We start from the raw sequence: 17,558 nt of genomic DNA on the forward strand, positions 1-17,558 counted from the left end.
CCTTCCGCGGAGGGGCGACTTCCGGCAGCTCCACTTCCTGCTTCCGGGAGAGCCCGGCGGGGCGGGGAGCGGCGCGGGGAGGTGAGCGGGGTGGCCGGGCCGGGTGGCCGGGCCGGGTCGGTGCTGGGAGGGTTCCGCTCTGCGGTTCCGAGTTCGGTTCCCTCTGACGGTTCCTTCTCCCTCCGCCCTTAGCAGCCGCGGCCATGGAGATGCAGTCGTACTACACGAAGCTCCTGGGGGAGCTCAACGAGCAGCGCAAGAGGGATTTCTTCTGCGACTGCAGCATCATCGTGGAGGGGAGGATCTTCAAAGCGCACAAAAACATCCTGTTTGCCAACAGCGGCTACTTCAGGGCCCTGCTGATTCATTACATACAGGATAGCGGGCGGCACAGCACGGCCTCCCTGGACATCGTCACCTCGGAGGCCTTCTCCATCATCCTGGATTTCCTTTACTCGGGGAAGTTGGATCTCTGCGGGGAGAACGTCATCGAGGTCATGTCTGCAGCGAGCTACTTGCAAATGACGGACGTGGTCAACTTCTGCAAAGCCTACATTAGGTCCTCGCTGGATATTTGCAGGAAAATAGAGAGGGAAGCTGCTTTCTACCAGGCTGACAGTGGGAGTGGAGGCTCAGCGAGAGAGGGCCCCTCACACAGCACCAAGGGGCAGGGCGGCACCTCAGCCCTGCGGGAAAAGGAGAGGATGGCGGGCTGCCAGAGCGACCCTCCGTGCGGAGAGTGCAGCACCTGCCGTCCCCTGGAGCTGGTGGTGAGGGACCCCGGGGGCAGCGACTCCCCGGACGACGCCAACTCTTCCCTGCCCAAGGGGGTGGAACCCAAGGTCGAGTTCGATGCGGACGAGGTAGAGGTGGACGTGGGTGGGCGGCTGCAGCAGTACCCAGCTGCGTTGTCTCTGGAGCAGGTGGACGAGGGGCTGCACGGCGGGCAGGCGATGGACCTGGCCTGCAATAACTATCACATGAAGCAGTTCCTAGAGGCCTTGTTGCGCAACAGCTCGGCTCAGAGGAAGGATGACGTAGTTCATCACTTTGTTCGGGGCTTTGAGGGTAGGCCAGAGGATGCAGGGGTAGCCGTGAGCTCCATGATGGACATTCACAGCGACTGGTATGGTGAGGACACAGGTGAGAGGACTCGAGGGTCAGTCGTTGTGATTGGTGAGGAAACCGCTTAGTCGTGTGACCTCTGTTACTCTTTCTTGTTCAGGAGTACATTGCTGAATATTATGCCATAGTGAAATAAACTGTTGTTCTGGACTTCAAATGAAAGCTGTACTCATTTATTCAGTGCAGCATTTGGAAGGTAAGTATTTGTAATAGGTTCCACAGTCTCTTTGAAACAAGTTCTGGAGCTTGGTGTTGGTGACCCTCTAAACGGTCTCATTTGGGACCTTGTTGAATGGCAGGCAAATTTGAGATACTGGAATTGTGAGAAGGTTATTCTTTTTTAGCAGCAGAAATGGGAAGATAAGTTGGGCTTCTCCAGGAGGGGTGTTCTGTATAATCTGCTACACCAAAATTAGCTTATTCCGTGGAGCTCCTTCCAGTTAATCGGCTGCAGGGCAGTTGTCCATTTGCTGGTACTTTCACCTTCAAAAAGACAGAAATTGATGTTATTCAGTAATATGTTACCTAGAATGTCTTTTAGGAGCACAGAAAGCTTTAACCTGTGGTATTGCATAAAGACTTAACTTTTACTTCCAGAGACAGAATCGTTTTTCATCTGCTGGTCACCTGAGGTGCTGCTGCTTTCACAAGCCTGGTACCCATTGGGATGTCCCGCGCTGGCAGAAATGTCTCCTAGCAGCAATGTCAGGGACCCGGAGAAGAAGGTGCTCATGTTCTTAAGCATTTCTGCTGAAATGGACTCAAAGGATTTGGGCATTTTATCTGCTTGTAATGTTGGCAAACAACTGACCTCGTCCAAACTGTCTTACGAAGAAGGGAGGCAGCTGACAACACACTGCGAGTGGCAAAACTGTTCAGGATATGAATGAATAGAAGTGCAGGCAGCACAGAGGAAATCCGTCATGGAATGTTCTGTTCTGGATAGCAAGCTCTTACATTCTTGTCATTTCTAGTTCAAGTATGCAAGTATGATCTTAAAACCAATAAAAACAATATATTCCCCCAATGCTTGTAGGTAATAACTCTGCTAAAGTCACAAATCCAGTCTTAGTGTCAACAAAAGAGTAAAGTTACAGAACAGTGTGCAGTCACAACATCATGCTTGTGGTTTGTGACGTAGCCAGGTGAGAGCATCTAACACAGTTTGCTTGCTTTTTTCCCATTCCTTAAATCTTTGGATTGTTAATATTACTTTGAAAAGGAAATATTCACAAATTTGGTAGAGAACATCAGCTATTAATGTATTAGAAATGTTAATACTAGATGTGCTTTAAATAGGAGCACAAAAAAATGTGGTCATAAGCAGGTAGTGGGAAGGTTACTTCTCAGCCTTTAATGCTCCTGCTGTCTTCAGCATTCTCACAAGACCAGGAATGACAAACAACAGTCCTGGTAGAAGAACGGTGTGCTCATGGGTTCGAGCTGCCAGATGAGGGAGTGCCACTTTCCAGTGTCTGTTTCTGTTCCAGTCATCCCAACCTTTTCGCAGCTGGTGGAGGGCAGACAGCCACCTCCAGAGCAAGGCAAGTCTGCAGCCTGCTTTTGTTTTTGTGCATGGAGCTCTGAATGCCCAGGAGGGAGGTCCAGAACTGGGTGAGATGCATCCCATTTACGGTGACCTGTTGATACCAGACACTTTTTTTCTTTGAGGCTGAGTTTGACAAACCTCAGCAAGAGCAGTATTCTACAGTCCTCCTAATGGCATATAGCTGTAAAAGAGCTGAAAGTGCAAATACTTCTTTGAAGCTGAAACACTGGAGAAAACTAATCTTTCAGTATAACACCTAAACCTTCATGCTATGACAGTTCGTATTCAGGCTGATACTGACAAAAATGGGAATACTCATGTGTGTGCAAAAGGAGATCTTCAAATTTAATTCTCTGTTTTTGCATCTAACTGCATAAATATGTCCATGTGGTCCAGTTCTAGGAAAAGTAAAGTCTAACCAGGAAGTGTACTGATCTTATTTCTAGTAGAATAAAGTGAACACCAGTAGATGTCTTCGTTCTTTCAGATGAGTTCCCTACATCTAAATTCATGTGCATAGTAAAAGTGTATGGGAAGCAGAGTCACTTATAGTAGAGATTCTAGTTGCTAATGCTATTTCATGGTAATGGTAACCTTTAAAAAAAAAAGAGTGGAGAGAGAGAGCTTTTATGGCAGTGACCACACTGCGCTGAGAGCAACTTCTGGGCACCAAACTAAAAGGCTTCTTAAACATACAGTGAGCGTGTTGTTGTGAGCCAGATCACTCAGAGACGTGGCAAACTGACTTTTGAGAGACTCAACCATCATCAGAAGTTTTTTGCAATTGCACAGCACAGAAATTCCAGGTAAGCCAGATACAAAAGGAGCGGAAAATGAATCATCCTGAGTGACGGCGAGGACAAGAAGCCAACGCAGCGACCACTGCCGAGCTGCCTAGCGTAACGCCTTGTTTTTTTCCTAAAGGTGATGTGTTAGTTGTGCCAATCAAGCTCCACAAATGCCCGTTCTGTCCCTACACGGCCAAGCAGAAGGGGATCCTGAAGCGGCACATCCGCTCGCACACCGGGGAGCGGCCCTACCCCTGTGAGACCTGCGGGAAGCGCTTCACGCGGCAGGAGCACCTGCGGAGCCACGCGCTGAGCGTGAGTGTGGGGCTGGGGGAGGTCCTTAAAGCAGCTGATTTGTTGTTTCCCGAGCGTTTCACAAAACATCTTGGACAGAGATTGTTGCCAGTGTGAGGTAAGCTTTGTTAGTGAGACGTTCGAGCAACCAGTATTTGATTTGTTGGTACTTACCAACAAATGGCCCCAGGTTTCTGTTGCTGGAGATGTGGTAGAGTTGCTGCCCCGTAGCTTAACCGTAGTGTTTGTTCTAGGAGTACATGCAAGCAGCACCCTGAAACAGCCAAAGCTACGAATTGCTTTTGTTTCCATAACATTTTATTTTTAACTTCAGGTGCATCGATCCAATAAGCCGATTATCTGTAAAGGCTGCAGGAGAACGTTCACAAGCAGTCTGTCTCAAGGATTACGGCGCTTCGGCTTGTGTGACAGCTGCACTTGTGTGACCACCACGCATGAGGACTCGATGCCCATTAACCTCAGTCTGATGGACCCGTCATCAGAGGGCCAGGAGAAGGGTGATACGGACAGTGACTGGCCCATATATGTGGAGTCTGGGGAGGAGAACGATCCTGCTGATGATGACGATGCTGAGGACAAGCAGGAAATCCACAGGAGCTTAGCAGACCAAGAAACGCTTACGTAGCAGTGGGAGGAGGTGGGGAGGACTGAAAGTCTCTCTCCAACAGTGGTTGGTCTGCAACGGAAAACTTTGTATTTATCCAGTTAGTGAGACTGAGTTGGGTTTTTTTTAATTGTTATTCAATGTTTTAATAGAAGAATGGGAAGAATTCAAATTCTTAATACTTCTAAGTTTTCAGTGCTGTGCACCAGAATTCTGTGAAGGATCTGCCTGGGGTTCGCAGAGGTTTTATCTGAGCAATCTCCAGCTGTGTCTCTGCCTCCTGGTTTCGAGGAAGAGGAGGTGTTTTGTAGGCAGAACACCTGTTGTTTTGATAACAGGTTTCTTCAAATAATGATGTCGTGTTCCTTAATCTCTGGTCTGAAAGGGGCACCTTTCATTGTCTCTCTGAAGATTCAATTAGAAGAAATGTGGTTTTCATCCTTACTTTGGACTTTTCTAAACTAGGTTTTGATCTTTCTGTGTTAGGACAGTATTATCTAAACTGTAAACCTTGTCTTTTCATAGACTTACTGTGACCTGGAAGCCAGGGCAGACGTGTCAAGATAACAAAAATATGCTGCTGATGAAAGCATAGAAAGTAAGAATAAATACGTTTCACATATCCTTAACTGCAAGTATTTAGAGAACAAGTTTTTCTTTCCAAATTGTTTTTACTGCATCTTCGTGTTTCAAGAGCTCAGACTGCAGCTCTTCAGGTCCTTGATGTCACTTAGACACCAGTAGTTTTGGCTTAAGCAGTACTAAGCACACATAGTGGTGTCTGTTGTCTTGGTCTCTCAGCTTATGAAGTGAATTGCCCAAATCTCTTCAGCTTTTCACAGTAGAAGTGAAAATCTATCCATCAGGATACTGGGGAATTCCAATTCCAGAAGAGGAATTGGATGCACAGCTGATGTAGCTGAGGAACAGTTAAATGAATGTCAGTGAGCTCTGCGTGTCAAACAGCACAGTGGACCTTTTTAGAAGCAGCTGGCTGGGAAATCTCAGAATTTTTTACTGACCCCTTTGTATGCAAATCTTTTTCTTTTCCTCTGCTTTCTTTCAGTCTTCGGTGATGTTTTGCAAGGCTTGTATTGCTGTATAAATTCATACAAGTACTGGGGTTTTTAAGCTCTGTAGCGGACCTCCTGTTTCATTGCTGGGATAGAGAAAGGTTGGCGTTCAAATGAGGTGAGATTTTTACCCTTCCAAGAAAAACTGAGTTGACATAAGCTATGAAAAATCAGCCTGGGAAGCTTTAGAAGAAAACGCCACCAACAGAAATGCTGTTTGCTTGGAAACCTACTGTTCCCTAAAGAAGAGACAGAACTGAAAGATACTCTTAAGAAAAGCATAATGCTTCTTTGCTGTTTTGTTCGTAAGTGTTAAATGAAAAGGCAAATTGCACACGGGTTGTTCTAGCTGAAGATCTGAAGGCTGTAACCTGACATGGCTGATGAAGGACAAGCAGTTCCTCCCACCTTTACTCGAAGGCATCACTTGCTACGTTGATTTTCTGTAACTTAAGCTGAGTAAGTTTTCAGTAGTTCCTATTCCAGATCATCTGTACATTTTAGTTTGTAGTAGCTGAACAGTATCACAGTGGCACACAAAAATCTCACTGGGACAAGACAAAAAGAATGCAGGGCTCTGCAGCCCCCTGTTACTCGTCTCACTGAAGGCCGTCGTGCAGATGCCAGATTTGAGCTGAGCTCCTCTGATGATGTGGCTGCAGTTTTGGGTCTGAAGCACTTTTGGAAATCAGAACAATGCAGTGCAAGTGGTGCCAGTGGTTTGGAAATGCCACCTGCAGCCTATGAGCACCAACATTTGAACTGCCGTCCTGTTTTTGCTGAGTACTACAACCTCAGAGGGTATTTTTTGGTATCCGATTATCTGATACTGGAAGGACTTCTGTGAGTGAGAACACCCAAAAAAGTGACGCTATCTGTGTGTGTTAGATTAGCTCACTAACGGGAGTGAGATAAGAATGTAAATAGGGACCCACAACGATGTGTAGGGACCAGCATCCCAGGGCAGCAGGGCTGGTCGTGGTCGCACGGAGACGCTGAGTCAATGTAAATATTGGTGGAGGTGACTGAGGTCAGCTGAGCACGGCTGTGGCTCAGGAGCTGCCAGGAGCTGCCAGGAGCTGCCAGGATGATCCTGTCCCACCGAGCAGTGCTGAGCAGCCACCTCTGAAACTGAAAGGCGTCCAGAGCAGGGAAAGTGAAGCTCTTGCGAAAGTCTGTAATAAAAGCTGCAGGAATAACTGCAGAGACCTTCAGCAATTTTACTTCAGTCCGCTTTCTTTGGTCTTAGGGGTTGTTCTTTGTGTCTTGTGCATAGAGGATGGGCTGTGCTGTGGTTTGTGTGACTCTGGGTGGGGCTGCGCTCTTTGCGTTCCGGATTGAAAGCGACCACCAGAATCGATGTTTCCTGTTGATCTGTCATGTTGTGCTGCTTTGTTTTCAGCTGAGTCCTTCTGCTTTTGTATTTGGTAGAAGAGGATGGGGTTTATCCACGTTCTTGTGGCTGAATGTTCGTGTCAGTGTTTGCTGTGCTTCTCACCTGGTTCTTTGATGTTTTCCTGAAATCTTCCACTGTAACTGCAGCCTCCACAAGCTCTGAGAAAACGATGTAGCTGTTATCAAATATTCATACGGTGCTTAATGAAAAAATCAAAGATGTTTTTACGAAACTCCTTTTAATAAAATCTCCTTCTCAAAGTTTTTAAAGGCCACACAGACTGCAGATTTCAGTCTCAGCTCCATGGAACTGACTTTGAGGAGCACGTTTAGCATGCTTGGCGCACAACTGCACTGTATTTCATGGTGGAAAACAAGCTGCACTGAATTCATGGTGCATTTAACCTATTGGTGCAAGACCTTGTAAATCTTCCTGATGTGGTCATTTAATTTCCTGATGTTTTGTAAGGCAGTTTCATAACTGGAGTCCTTTTGCCTCCTTTAAGTGATGAATTCTCATAAATCTAACCTTACCTGTAGAAGTGACTTACTAGATTTGTGGATCTTGGAGCATTCTGGAGCTTTCTGATAAAAAATAAAAAATCTCTGAGGGTCGCTTTGGCTTTTTTAATTATTATTATTATTTAACCATTGGAAAGTTAACTCAGTGACTCGGAGCGTATCTAGATTGAGATGCACATTGCCGTTCCTAGGTGTTGAAACTGGGCACATCCATTTCTGCTGCCACACCACGCCAGGAGAGATGAGATTCTCAGTAAGGAAGAATCAAAAGGATGCTGTCAGCTCACAGCACGGCACTGGGATGTTTTAGGACGTCTTTCACATCGCTGATGCTGACTTTGTTTTCACAAGCTCACGTGCTTTTTAACCACCTTGGATTTTTAAAAACTTTTTCCGAGCTTTTCTTTTTTCGTGCTGGCCGACAAAACTCCCCCAGCAGGAAAGCAGTCACTGGTGCTGAAGAACATCTCACAAATGTTGTTCCTAAAACGCATAATGGGGACAAAATCCTGGGTCTGCTCTGTGTTGGCATTGGATATTTCACGTATGGTCTTTTTTAAAGCCTGTTTTTAAAGTCTGTGCTTAAAATCTGTGTTTATCTGTTGGTTTAAAACACTGTGAGTTGATGGAAAAAATGTAACCACCCTTCCTCCTTTCCTACTTTTGAAATACAATCACTTTTATTTTACTGGGTTCTTTTATACATTTTTTCTTTCAGACAAGCCTGAAAATTTTTCACATTTCCAAACCCACTGGAATGCCAATTATTATTTTTTTAATCATTAAAACGTTTTATTGCCATTCAAGATGTTTTGGTCCAACCCAAAGCACCCAGCTCCGCTCCTGAGCCGCCCGCCGGCCAACAAAGCGGGACGGGCTGCTTGAATTCGGGCTGGTTTGGAAGCCCAAAAACAGCCCCGAGAGCAGCGGGGTGCAGCCCCACGTGCAGGGAATTCACCCTTCTTGAGGGTGGGATCAAATCTTTACCTGCTTTCTCTCTTTTATTTTTTTCCTAAGCGGTGGATTGCTGAATTCTCTTGGTCGAATGTTAAATGTGAATGCTGTATGTAGTGCGGTTCTTTTATAGTTAAAGAACATAAAGTGTTAAATGTTAATCTCCCAGTAAGTGGACTCAATTTTTTCTGGTTTTCCATTGAAAGGGAGAGCAGTAATTAATTACCAGACTTGGTAGCAAAGCTGTGAGATTCTTTAAGCTGGAAATGTAATTGAGAGTAGATTTGCCAGCGTTACTTCAGAGAAGAGCTGGACTCAGAAATGTCCACTCCTGTGCAAATGAGCTGCACAGGAATTTGCTCACAGTTCCAGAAATGGGAAGCTGAGCTGGAAGTGAAAAATACACCAAAGCAGTTTCCATTGTTGGCACAGGATTGGGAACTTGAGTTTCCAGGAAAGCTTAAACCTCTTCACTGGTGCTACTTGATTATACTTTTATACTTGGGTACCAAACCCGAATAAAACAGTACAGGAATTGTTGATAGTGTTTGTATCAGCACTAACAATGACTCTTAAAGTCATTTTTAAGTCGTTTTCTACAAAGCAGACTCAGCCTTGCAGCTGGAACACCTCCACCCAGCTGCTAAGTCACCTCCATTGGATAAACTCTCCCAGCTGTATCTCAGCTTCAAGTGGAACTTTCTTGGCTACGAACGGTAACTGAAATGTAGAAATGCAGAGCAGTAGATTAAACAACTGGCCGTGCTTCTGGAATCAACGTTTGTGGTGTGTTACTGTGCAGCACGGGCTGAAACGAGTCCTGGTGGATGAGAAAACCCACGCTCTGCTCCGTGGCCGTTCCCAGCTGCTGGGTAAATTTCTGGGCGAGTTTCCTGAAGCATGCTGAGCATTCTGAGCACTTGCAGCAGGTTTAGAACTTCTGATTAATTTACTCGAGATATCACTGCATTTTTTTCCTACTTTAAAATTCTATTACCTCTTTCTAGCAGATGGAGAACCCTTGAGCTCCCGCCTGTGCTGATAAAAGTGCTGAGCTCAGCGCCCTCTGGTACCCTGGGGAAAGGACCTGGTTTGTGCAATATCAGCTGGGCCAAGCAGAACAAACACCCACAAACTCTTCTTTTCAGAAGGAATTTTTCAGTACAAGAACTCTTTGGGATATGGAAGGAGGGGAAAAATCATGTAGGATGTTACACAGAAAGGTGGTGCTACTCAGTGGAGCTGACAGGCATGGAGAGGACTGGTAGCCACTGTCCAGTGGCTTTGTGAACTCAGGGATCGCAGGCTGAGCTCTCACACAGGGCAGCCACACGAGTTCATCTGTTCATTGCAGCAATCAGAACTCCTGCTCTGTGGAAGAACAGAGAAGCATTTAGCAGAGCTTGAGCCTGAATGCTCCTCTTACAGACCTGGGGGCTCCCCGAGGTGCAGGGCAAGTAACTCCAGCCTCCCCATTGCCTCGTACACCCCTGTAATGCTCACGTTTTGCTTTCACAACAGCCTGTGACAAGGAATTCCAGTGCCTGCCTATGTTAGGTGAGGAACCACATCTGCCTGCTCTGATGCTGCTGACTGCTGTCGCTGTATTTGCTGTCAGCTTCCTCGCACCAGAACCAGCAGCTAACAGACACTTCCTATTGATCCTGATGTGATTTTACAGATTCCTATACATTTTATAGATTTTACAGATTTCCATATCTCACCTGCTTCATTTTTTTCCTGCTTTCGCTGTCTCACACTCCACTGGCATTCATGCAAAGCTGTGCTGGATTTTATCATTTCCCTTTTCTCCTCTGGATGATTACATGTTCCTGCATATACTGTGTGAGCTGAGGGATGCGAGGGTTGCATAAAGGGTTCAACATGCACTATTAATTGATGGTAAAAGCTCAGAAGCTGCATACAAGTGTTGGATGAGGAATGGTGAGGGCGAGGAGGGCTGTCCCTGACTGCTGTGCTGGCTGTTATGGGCTCAGCCAACGCACTGCTCTGACTTGGATGTAAGTCCAAATGAATTGCGTGGCACTCAGGTGATGCTGCTCAGAGAAAGGCACGAACCAGCAGTGCTGGATGGCTGGAAGGAGCTGGTCAGACGTAGATGCATCAGATTCAGATGTTTCTGGATGATAATTAACACCATTGTCCTGAATGGTGAAGAAATCCATGTAAAACGCTGTGTAAATTTGAGGCACTTTCTCGTGTTCAAGAATGATTCATTGGAGCTGGTCAGGCACAAAAGGAGAATTACACAATAGGTGTCAGGAAAGATTTTAAGTGTGGCATGCACAGCAAAATCCCAAAGGAGGCAGAATTTAGAAAACTGCAGAAGTTGATAAAAAGGGGAATGAAACTGGTGAAAAAAATGATACAACATAAATGGATGTAAATTGAATATGAGGACATGAGAGACAAGGGGAATGTTTGTAACTATCAGAGAAAAAAGTCATTAGATATCTTCTGCTTTTGCTGTGGTGAGGAAAGGAACGTAAATTGTTTCAAGATGGAATGTCTGAGGTTTATGCAAGGGAAGGCTAAAAGGACACAGAGGATACAGCTAAAGCAGAATGGCTCCCACGGGAAAACAAATGTTTTTAACAAATAAGTGGGCTGTAAAGAGAGGGAAAGGTGCTGGTGGTGAGAAGAGGATGGTGAAGGATCTCAGACTTCGAGTGAGAGAAGCCAAGAGGTCGAGGAAGCAGGATTTTAGACCTTATGCTTTTTTTCCGAAGACAACTGAGATGCGAAGAAAAAAAATTTCATCTCATCTTGGGGAAGCTGCAAACGTGTTAAGGAAGGATTTGGGTCATCCAGGCCCGTGTTATACATAAAGGTGTGCGAAGGAAACAACCGGGGCATCGCATCCCCTCCCGGGCGGCACGTGGGTGGCAGAGGAAGGCAGCGAAGGCTGCAGGGCGGTCAGGCGGAGGAAGCTGCTGGGCTGCGCCTGCAATCGGTGCGTTGCCCCTTTAATTGTGTCCCCAGCCCTCGGGCGTCTCTGTCCGACGCCCACGTCAGCAAATACCTTTTGTTTCTCTCCGTCCGGGCTTCCAGGGCTCGGGGCTGCGGGAGCGGGGCGCCGAGCGTGCCCCGACGGGAGCCGGGAACCCCGCATCCTCCGCCCGCCCCTCCGTCGCGGCCGAGCGAGCGGCGGCCGCCCGCGGAACCCCGGCGGTGAGCGGCGGCGGCTCGGGGCGGGCGGCGGGGCGGAGGGAGCCCGGCGCGGGGCCGCGGGCGGGACGCCGCTCGGATCCGCGGCCCGCGGGGCGGTCGCGCCGGGAGCCGGGAGCCGGGCGGGCCGCGGAGCCCCGGCGGCGCCGCGCGGGCGCCATTTGCGGCCCCGGGCGCGGCCGCGAGAAGCCGGGCGCGGCAACAAAGGGCTGCGCGGGAGCGGGCGGCGGGTGCGCGGCGAGCGGGGCCGGGGGGCGAGCGGGGCTCCGCCGTGCGGGGCGGGCGCGGGCGGCGGGGCCGGGGGCGGCTCGGGCCACGCCGAGAGCCGGGCGGCGGGCGGCGGGAGCGGGGCGGGGACGAGCGGAGCCGGGGCTCCGGAACGGCGGGCGGAGCGGGCGGCGCGCCCCGCACGGAGCCGAGCGCCGAGCCGAGCGCCGAGCCGAGCCCAGGCGAACCGAGAGCAGCGGCGGCGGCGGCGGCGGCGGCGGGCGCTGCTCCGCGATCCCCGGGGCGGCGGCGCGCCGTGCCGGGCGGCGGCTCCGCGCTTTGGCGGGCGGGCCCAGCGCCGCCGGGCGTCCCGGGCTGCCGGCGGCCGATGCGGGCGGGGCGCGTTGAGTGGCGGCGGCGGCGGCCAATGCCGGGGCAGCCCGGGCCGGGAGGGATGCGATGCGGCCGGAGCCGCGCGGTCGCCGAGTTCCCGTTTCTGGTCCCTCAGGCGGTGCGGGAACGGCAGCTCTGCACGGGCGGAGGCTCCGGCCGCAGCCGCTCGAGGGCTCCTCGCCCTGACGGCGAACGGCTGAGGGCCGCGCGGCTCCGGCCCGTTTCTCACCTCCTGCATCCTCGGGTTGCGATTCCTCCCAATTGGAGCCCTGACGTCGCTGCCAAATAACGGGGACGGCCTTAGTTGGACTCATTCCATCCTTTTCGAACTGAAATGCGTGGTCGTGGATATATGGATATTGTAATTGAAACATATTTGTGTGTTTAAATAAGATTATTTTTCAAAATATCCGTAAAATCGGGTCTGCCGTCCTTAGTGAGTTGCTCAATGCAGAAGTCGAGTTTCTAATTTGTTTGTTTGTTTCCTAGAGGGACACCGCAGCTGTTCTGGAATGGAGATTTCGTCCCACCAGTTTCACCTCCTGCAGCAGCTCAATGAGCAGCGCAGACAGGACTTGTTCTGCGACTGCAGCATCCTGGTGGAGGGGAAGGTGTTCAAAGCACACCGAAATGTGCTGTTTGCCAGCAGCGGGTACTTCAAGATGCTCCTCTCACAGAGCTCCAAGGAAATGACTCAGCCCACGACAGCCACTTTCCAGGCATTTTCTCCTGACACTTTTACAGTTATTCTGGATTTTGTGTATTCGGGCAAACTGTCTCTCACCGGTCAGAACGTCATCGAAGTGATGTCAGCTGCCAGCTACCTTCAGATGACCGACGTCATCAGTGTGTGCAAAACGTTCATTAAGTCGTCGCTGGACATCAGTGAGAAGGAGAAGGATCGCTACTTCAGCCTTTCGGACAAGGAGGTGAATTCCAATGGCGGGGAGCAGCCGTGCCCGTACGGCGCGGGCTGGAGGGCAGAAAGCCCCTCGCATTCGCACTCGAATCCAGAGCAGGGGACGTGCGTGAGGGGAAACACTTGGAGCAATTTCAACTACTATCCAGCTCCTCAAAGGAACGCGCAGCAGCAGCCGTCCAAACATGAGCAAAGGCAGGATTCCATAAAGAAATCCCGGCACCTGGGACTGCAGCAGCCTTCTGACATTCCTCACTATAAGTCGAGCAAACTCGAGGACCGGGCTGCTGAGCCTGCCGGCCACATTTCCCAATCTGAGGACCAGGTCCAGATTGAGCCAGAAGTGGAATCTCCTCACGTGGGGTATCCGTACAGCCAGGGCTCTGACGTGCTCTCCAGGAGTTTGGCCGTGCCGCAGCAGGAGCGCGACTCGCCCCGACCTTCCAGCAAATCCAGGTCTCCCAAAGCAGACGAGCAGTACCCCGGCATGCCCTCCATTGTGGGTGTGATGGGCGGCTGGGCTGAAGGTAGGAGTGAGTCTTCGTGCTGCCTGTTAGCTGCCTGCTGTGCCAGTAGGAGCTGCACTGCTGGAGGGCGGGCACTAACCAGGAATGCTCTGTGTTTTCCATAAATGTAACTTGGAAAGCTGAGATCTTCTCTTTGACAATGATGAATAGATGAAGTACATATTTTTCAGTGTCTTTGCAGCTATATGGTCACGATCTTTTTGGTTTTTTAAGCTCCCTTTAATATAGCTAGTGGTCGGCTCCTTTTCCCTCGTTGCACTCCTGTGTACTTTACACAAGGGCTGCATCTGAAGAGACCTACTGCATGTTTTTTGAATAGAAGCGATCTCCTATCCTGTTCTGTTGCTTTCTGTAACTACGGTAACTATAAGGCGTGGACGTGCTATGACTTCTTTTTACAACCAGATTATCCCCTAACAGATGATCTGCCCAGGATGAGGTTCAAGTGCCCGTTCTGCACTCACATGGTGAAAAGAAAGGCCGACCTGAAGCGTCACCTGCGGTGCCACACAGGAGAGCGGCCGTACCCCTGCGAGGCGTGTGGGAAGCGGTTCAGCAGGCTGGATCACCTCAGCAGCCACTTCCGCACAGTGCGTACAGCTGCTCGCCGCGCGCTGCGCTCCGTGTGTAGGTCTGCTTAAACAGCACCAGCCTGTCTGGTCGCTATATTGACTCCCGTAAAGAAGAGGTAATAGATAACTAATTTGGTTTGAAGCATAATTCCTGTGAAAGGGGATGCATTTGTTTGTTGGCTCACACGGGCACTGCGCTGTGTGAGTTCTGTGATTGGGATGAAGTGCACAACTAGAGCTGCTGGGGATGTTTCATGAGCGGTGTTTGACTGCCCCTCAGAGTGAGTTAATGCTACCGCTGATGGCACTCTAGCTTTACTTTCTGTCGTCTTAAAACGCTTTCTCTCTGCTACCAGATAAATGTATTCATCTCCATTTCCCCAGATTCATCAGGCTTGTAAGCTCATCTGCAGGAAGTGTAAACGCCACGTGACGGAGCTGACGGGGCAGGTGGTGCAGGAGGGGACGAGGCGCTACAGGCTCTGCAATGAGTGCCTGGCTGAGGCCGGCATCGACAGCATTCGCATTGACTTGGAGGCTGAAGCACCCCTTGAATTTCCTCCAGATGGGGACAAGGATTCCAGGTGGCACTACGGGGAAGACAACAAATCTGATGTGGAGATCGTGGAGGATGGGTCATCCGATCTGGTCATCCAGCAGGTTGATGACAGTGAGGATGAAGCAGAGGAGAAGGAAGTAAAACCAAATATTAGGTAGTTGTGAGACAAACACCGGTGCATGGAGTTCCTTTTGCGTGGGAATCCTGTCTTGCCCACCAGCCCTCCACCAGCCTGTCATCTACAAAGACCTCTTGGTTTCTCTTGGACAGGTCCAGATTTGCATGTGTTCATGGACATGTCATTGAGTCCATCCTGAGTTTCGCTATCAACATTCCCATACTTTGCTTCATTAGAAATAATCCACTCCTGAGTGGAGTAACGGCTGAACACAGAAGCTGAAGTACTACAAGATAAGTTTTACAGCAGACAGTGAGTCTCTTCTCAAAACCTCTTTCGAAGAGGTAAGGTCTGATACTCAAAAAAGTTGCACACCGATGTAAATTACTCTTCAGCATTCAGAAATAAAGATAATTTTCCATGAAATTTCATTAAGTCTTCATATTATATTATGACTAGAAAAGCTAGGCAAAGAATTAAGAAAAAGCATATAAAAATGTTTAACTGGAAAAGCATTTTCATGTAAAATTTATTCACTCAGACTGCGTTGTGTTTTTATAGCCATTTGTAAAGTACTTTATTTTAATGCAAACATCTGCGCATGAAATCTAGCTGGGCTTCAGCAAAGCCTCTCCCTGTCTGTCAGCGCTGTGGGGAAGCTGCAGGCCGAGGCTGGGCCGGCTGCGCTCCTCACGGGGTAAAAAGCTGCTGGCCGGCCTGGAGCGGTGAGAATGGAGCTGCACCCAGCCGGGCACCAGCAGGGCTCCCCAGGGGTCGGCACTGAGGGCAGCTCTGGGCAGCGTCTTTACCGATGATCTGGACGAGGGGATGGAGCGCAGCCTCAGTCTGTGGTGATGCCAACCTGGGAGGAGGCCCCGATCTGCCTGAGCTCAGGAAGGCCATACGAGGATGTGGGCAGGCTGCAGAGCCGGGCTGAGCTCTGACACAGCTGAGAGCTGCCCTTTGCTTACAGAAACGCCTCCTGTTGCCACAGCCTGGGCAGCAGGGCTGGGAAATCCCTGTTTGTGTCCGGGGGTGCATGAAGGGAAGGGGGAAAGTGCCAATCCAGGCCTGAAATCTTAACTGCCAACAGCAAAACGACACTTTTGTATACGTCAGGGAGTTTTTAGAAGCAAAGGGATTTCTGGATCGGTATTCAATGTAATCAGGTACTGTAAGTCTGAGGATGGCTTAGGAGGACGAGATTCTTTAGGAAAAAACAGACATGAAGTGGCTACGATGGGCAAACGGAGCAATCTGCCCATAAAAAGACACTAAGTGCAGGCAAACGATATATATGTATGTAACCTCTAACTGACTGCCCTGGTGAAGCAGGGCTGCACTGCTTTGTACATCTTTGTTATGCTCAGCACCATACCGAAATGTTTGTAGCTGATTTTAAAGCGTCTTATTAAGCTTGGAGTTGTAGCTCTACACTGCAATTCCCACACCTGTTTTGTGTTTAAAAAGATGACCATTCTACATCTACGGCTTTAATTTCAGTTGTTGTTTCCTTATTTTTCTATTACAGGACAAGTGCCTTATATTTTCCATGTTCTTCATTTTACATATCCAATCATATATTTTGTTTGTTTTCCTCTAAATTAAAATAATACTGTTTTATTTTCTTTTAATCTCCTTGCGTTGCATCTTGTGGTTGTCTCCTTCACGCCCCTCTTAGGATCACACGCCATTCATTAGCAGAAATAGCATTTTTTTTCCAAAAAGGGAAAGCAAAGACCGCAACGGGCTGTTACCAGGAATTTAATTCACTTCTCAGGAGCTGATCTGAATATTGCTTTTGGAGCTTTGTCGAGTCACACGAAAGACATTTCGTTTTACCCTCAGATGCTGAAGAAGGCTGAACAGAACCGTTTGGAATCCTGCTAATATTGGTACATTGCAGCTCTGTTTCTGCTGCACACCCAGCTCACAGTTTGGAAGGTTCCAGTTGCAGCCCCACAGATCCAAGCCGTGCTTGGAGGTGTTTCAGACTTGGGCAGACAAAACCTAGGCTGATAAATCTGCTGCTTTCTTCCTGGGGGGGGGTTGGGGACACCCCCATTCCCCACATGCCCCACCGCCTTCCTTTTTGTTTTTTGCTGTTTCTTTCATTTTTCCTTGTACTTTTTGTACTTTTTGCATCTTCATCAGTTTCTGATTGCTTTGAATGCTCTTAGCTGCTATTTCTTGCTGCATTTTTGATTCGTCACTGGTTTTTAATAAGCCACTCTGTCTTCTGCTTTTCCATTTGTTTGCTCTGATGAACATGGGGGAATGTCAGCTTCAGGACACACCTTTCATACCTCTGCTTTCCGTGCAGTCCTCTGCTTTTGTCTCTTCTCCATCTCTACTCTGCCATTGGAAGACCATCTCTGTTTGCCTGGAAATGTTCACTGTTTGCTCACAGAACCGTGGTCAGCAGCACAGACACAGATTCATCAACCTCCATTTCACATCTCAGCTTTAACTGCCTTGTTTTCTAGCAGCTTTTCTTGCCTTCCTTTCAAAGACTGATTCACTGAATCCAAATACATGCATCTTTCCCCTAATTCAGGTGTTTCATACAGGATTCTACCTGCCATGTAAATCTATGGCTTATGTGAGACTTGAATTGCTTTTTTCCTTCCATTACTGCATACATCCACCCCCAATTTTTGTTTTCTGTTAAATTATCTAAAATGTTGTATTTACTATCCCAAAAATGGCATTTGCTTTTATCTCCAAGGTTCAGGAAGACTGGCTTTCA

The 17,558-nt window shown here is 48.7% G+C and overlaps 3 protein-coding genes across 10 annotated transcripts; 2 read left to right on the forward strand and 1 right to left on the reverse strand.

Moving 5' to 3' along the window:
* Positions 1 to 5: 5 nt before the first annotated feature.
* ZBTB8B (zinc finger and BTB domain containing 8B) lies at positions 6 to 7,464 on the forward strand. Of its 4 annotated transcripts, XR_004161982.2 has the most exons (5): positions 6 to 81; positions 193 to 1,143; positions 3,599 to 3,777; positions 4,091 to 4,979; positions 5,448 to 7,464. XR_004161982.2 is itself a non-coding variant. In XM_010723471.4 (4 exons), exons 2-4 carry the CDS (start codon positions 204 to 206, stop codon positions 4,400 to 4,402), a joined length of 1,431 nt encoding a protein of 476 aa, XP_010721773.1. In that variant the 5' UTR covers positions 6 to 81; positions 193 to 203; the 3' UTR covers positions 4,403 to 7,464. The 4 variants fall into 4 exon arrangements, 3 of the variants coding, with proteins under 3 accessions (XP_010721773.1, XP_010721774.1, XP_085064991.1); XM_010723471.4 differs by having other exon boundaries at positions 4,091 to 7,464; XM_085208865.1 differs by having other exon boundaries at positions 18 to 81; positions 196 to 1,143; positions 4,091 to 7,464.
* Positions 7,465 to 11,110: 3,646 nt separating this feature from the next.
* Positions 11,111 to 12,428, reverse strand: LOC146542808 (uncharacterized). Its single transcript, XM_085209037.1, has 2 exons — positions 11,369 to 12,428; positions 11,111 to 11,290 (listed from the first exon to the last, which is right to left on the reverse strand). Exons 1-2 carry the CDS (start codon positions 12,426 to 12,428, stop codon positions 11,133 to 11,135), a joined length of 1,218 nt encoding a protein of 405 aa, XP_085065163.1. The 3' UTR covers positions 11,111 to 11,132.
* ZBTB8A (zinc finger and BTB domain containing 8A) lies at positions 11,384 to 16,443 on the forward strand. 5 transcript variants are annotated; one of them, XM_085208856.1, is made up of 5 exons: positions 11,384 to 11,517; positions 12,604 to 13,560; positions 13,981 to 14,150; positions 14,517 to 14,845; positions 14,962 to 16,443. In XM_085208856.1, exons 2-5 carry the CDS (start codon positions 12,627 to 12,629, stop codon positions 15,089 to 15,091), a joined length of 1,563 nt encoding a protein of 520 aa, XP_085064982.1. In that variant the 5' UTR covers positions 11,384 to 11,517; positions 12,604 to 12,626; the 3' UTR covers positions 15,092 to 16,443. The 5 variants fall into 5 exon arrangements, with proteins under 5 accessions (XP_085064982.1, XP_085064984.1, XP_085064986.1 ...); XM_085208857.1 differs by lacking the exon at positions 11,384 to 11,517 and adding an exon at positions 11,611 to 11,744; XM_010723468.3 differs by lacking the exon at positions 11,384 to 11,517 and adding an exon at positions 12,257 to 12,475.
* Positions 16,444 to 17,558: the final 1,115 nt, after the last annotated feature.

This window comes from Meleagris gallopavo, chromosome 25 (assembly GCF_905368555.1).
Source record: "Meleagris gallopavo chromosome 25, MGAL_WU_HG_1.1, whole genome shotgun sequence".
Lineage (NCBI taxonomy): Eukaryota > Metazoa > Chordata > Aves > Galliformes > Phasianidae > Meleagris > Meleagris gallopavo.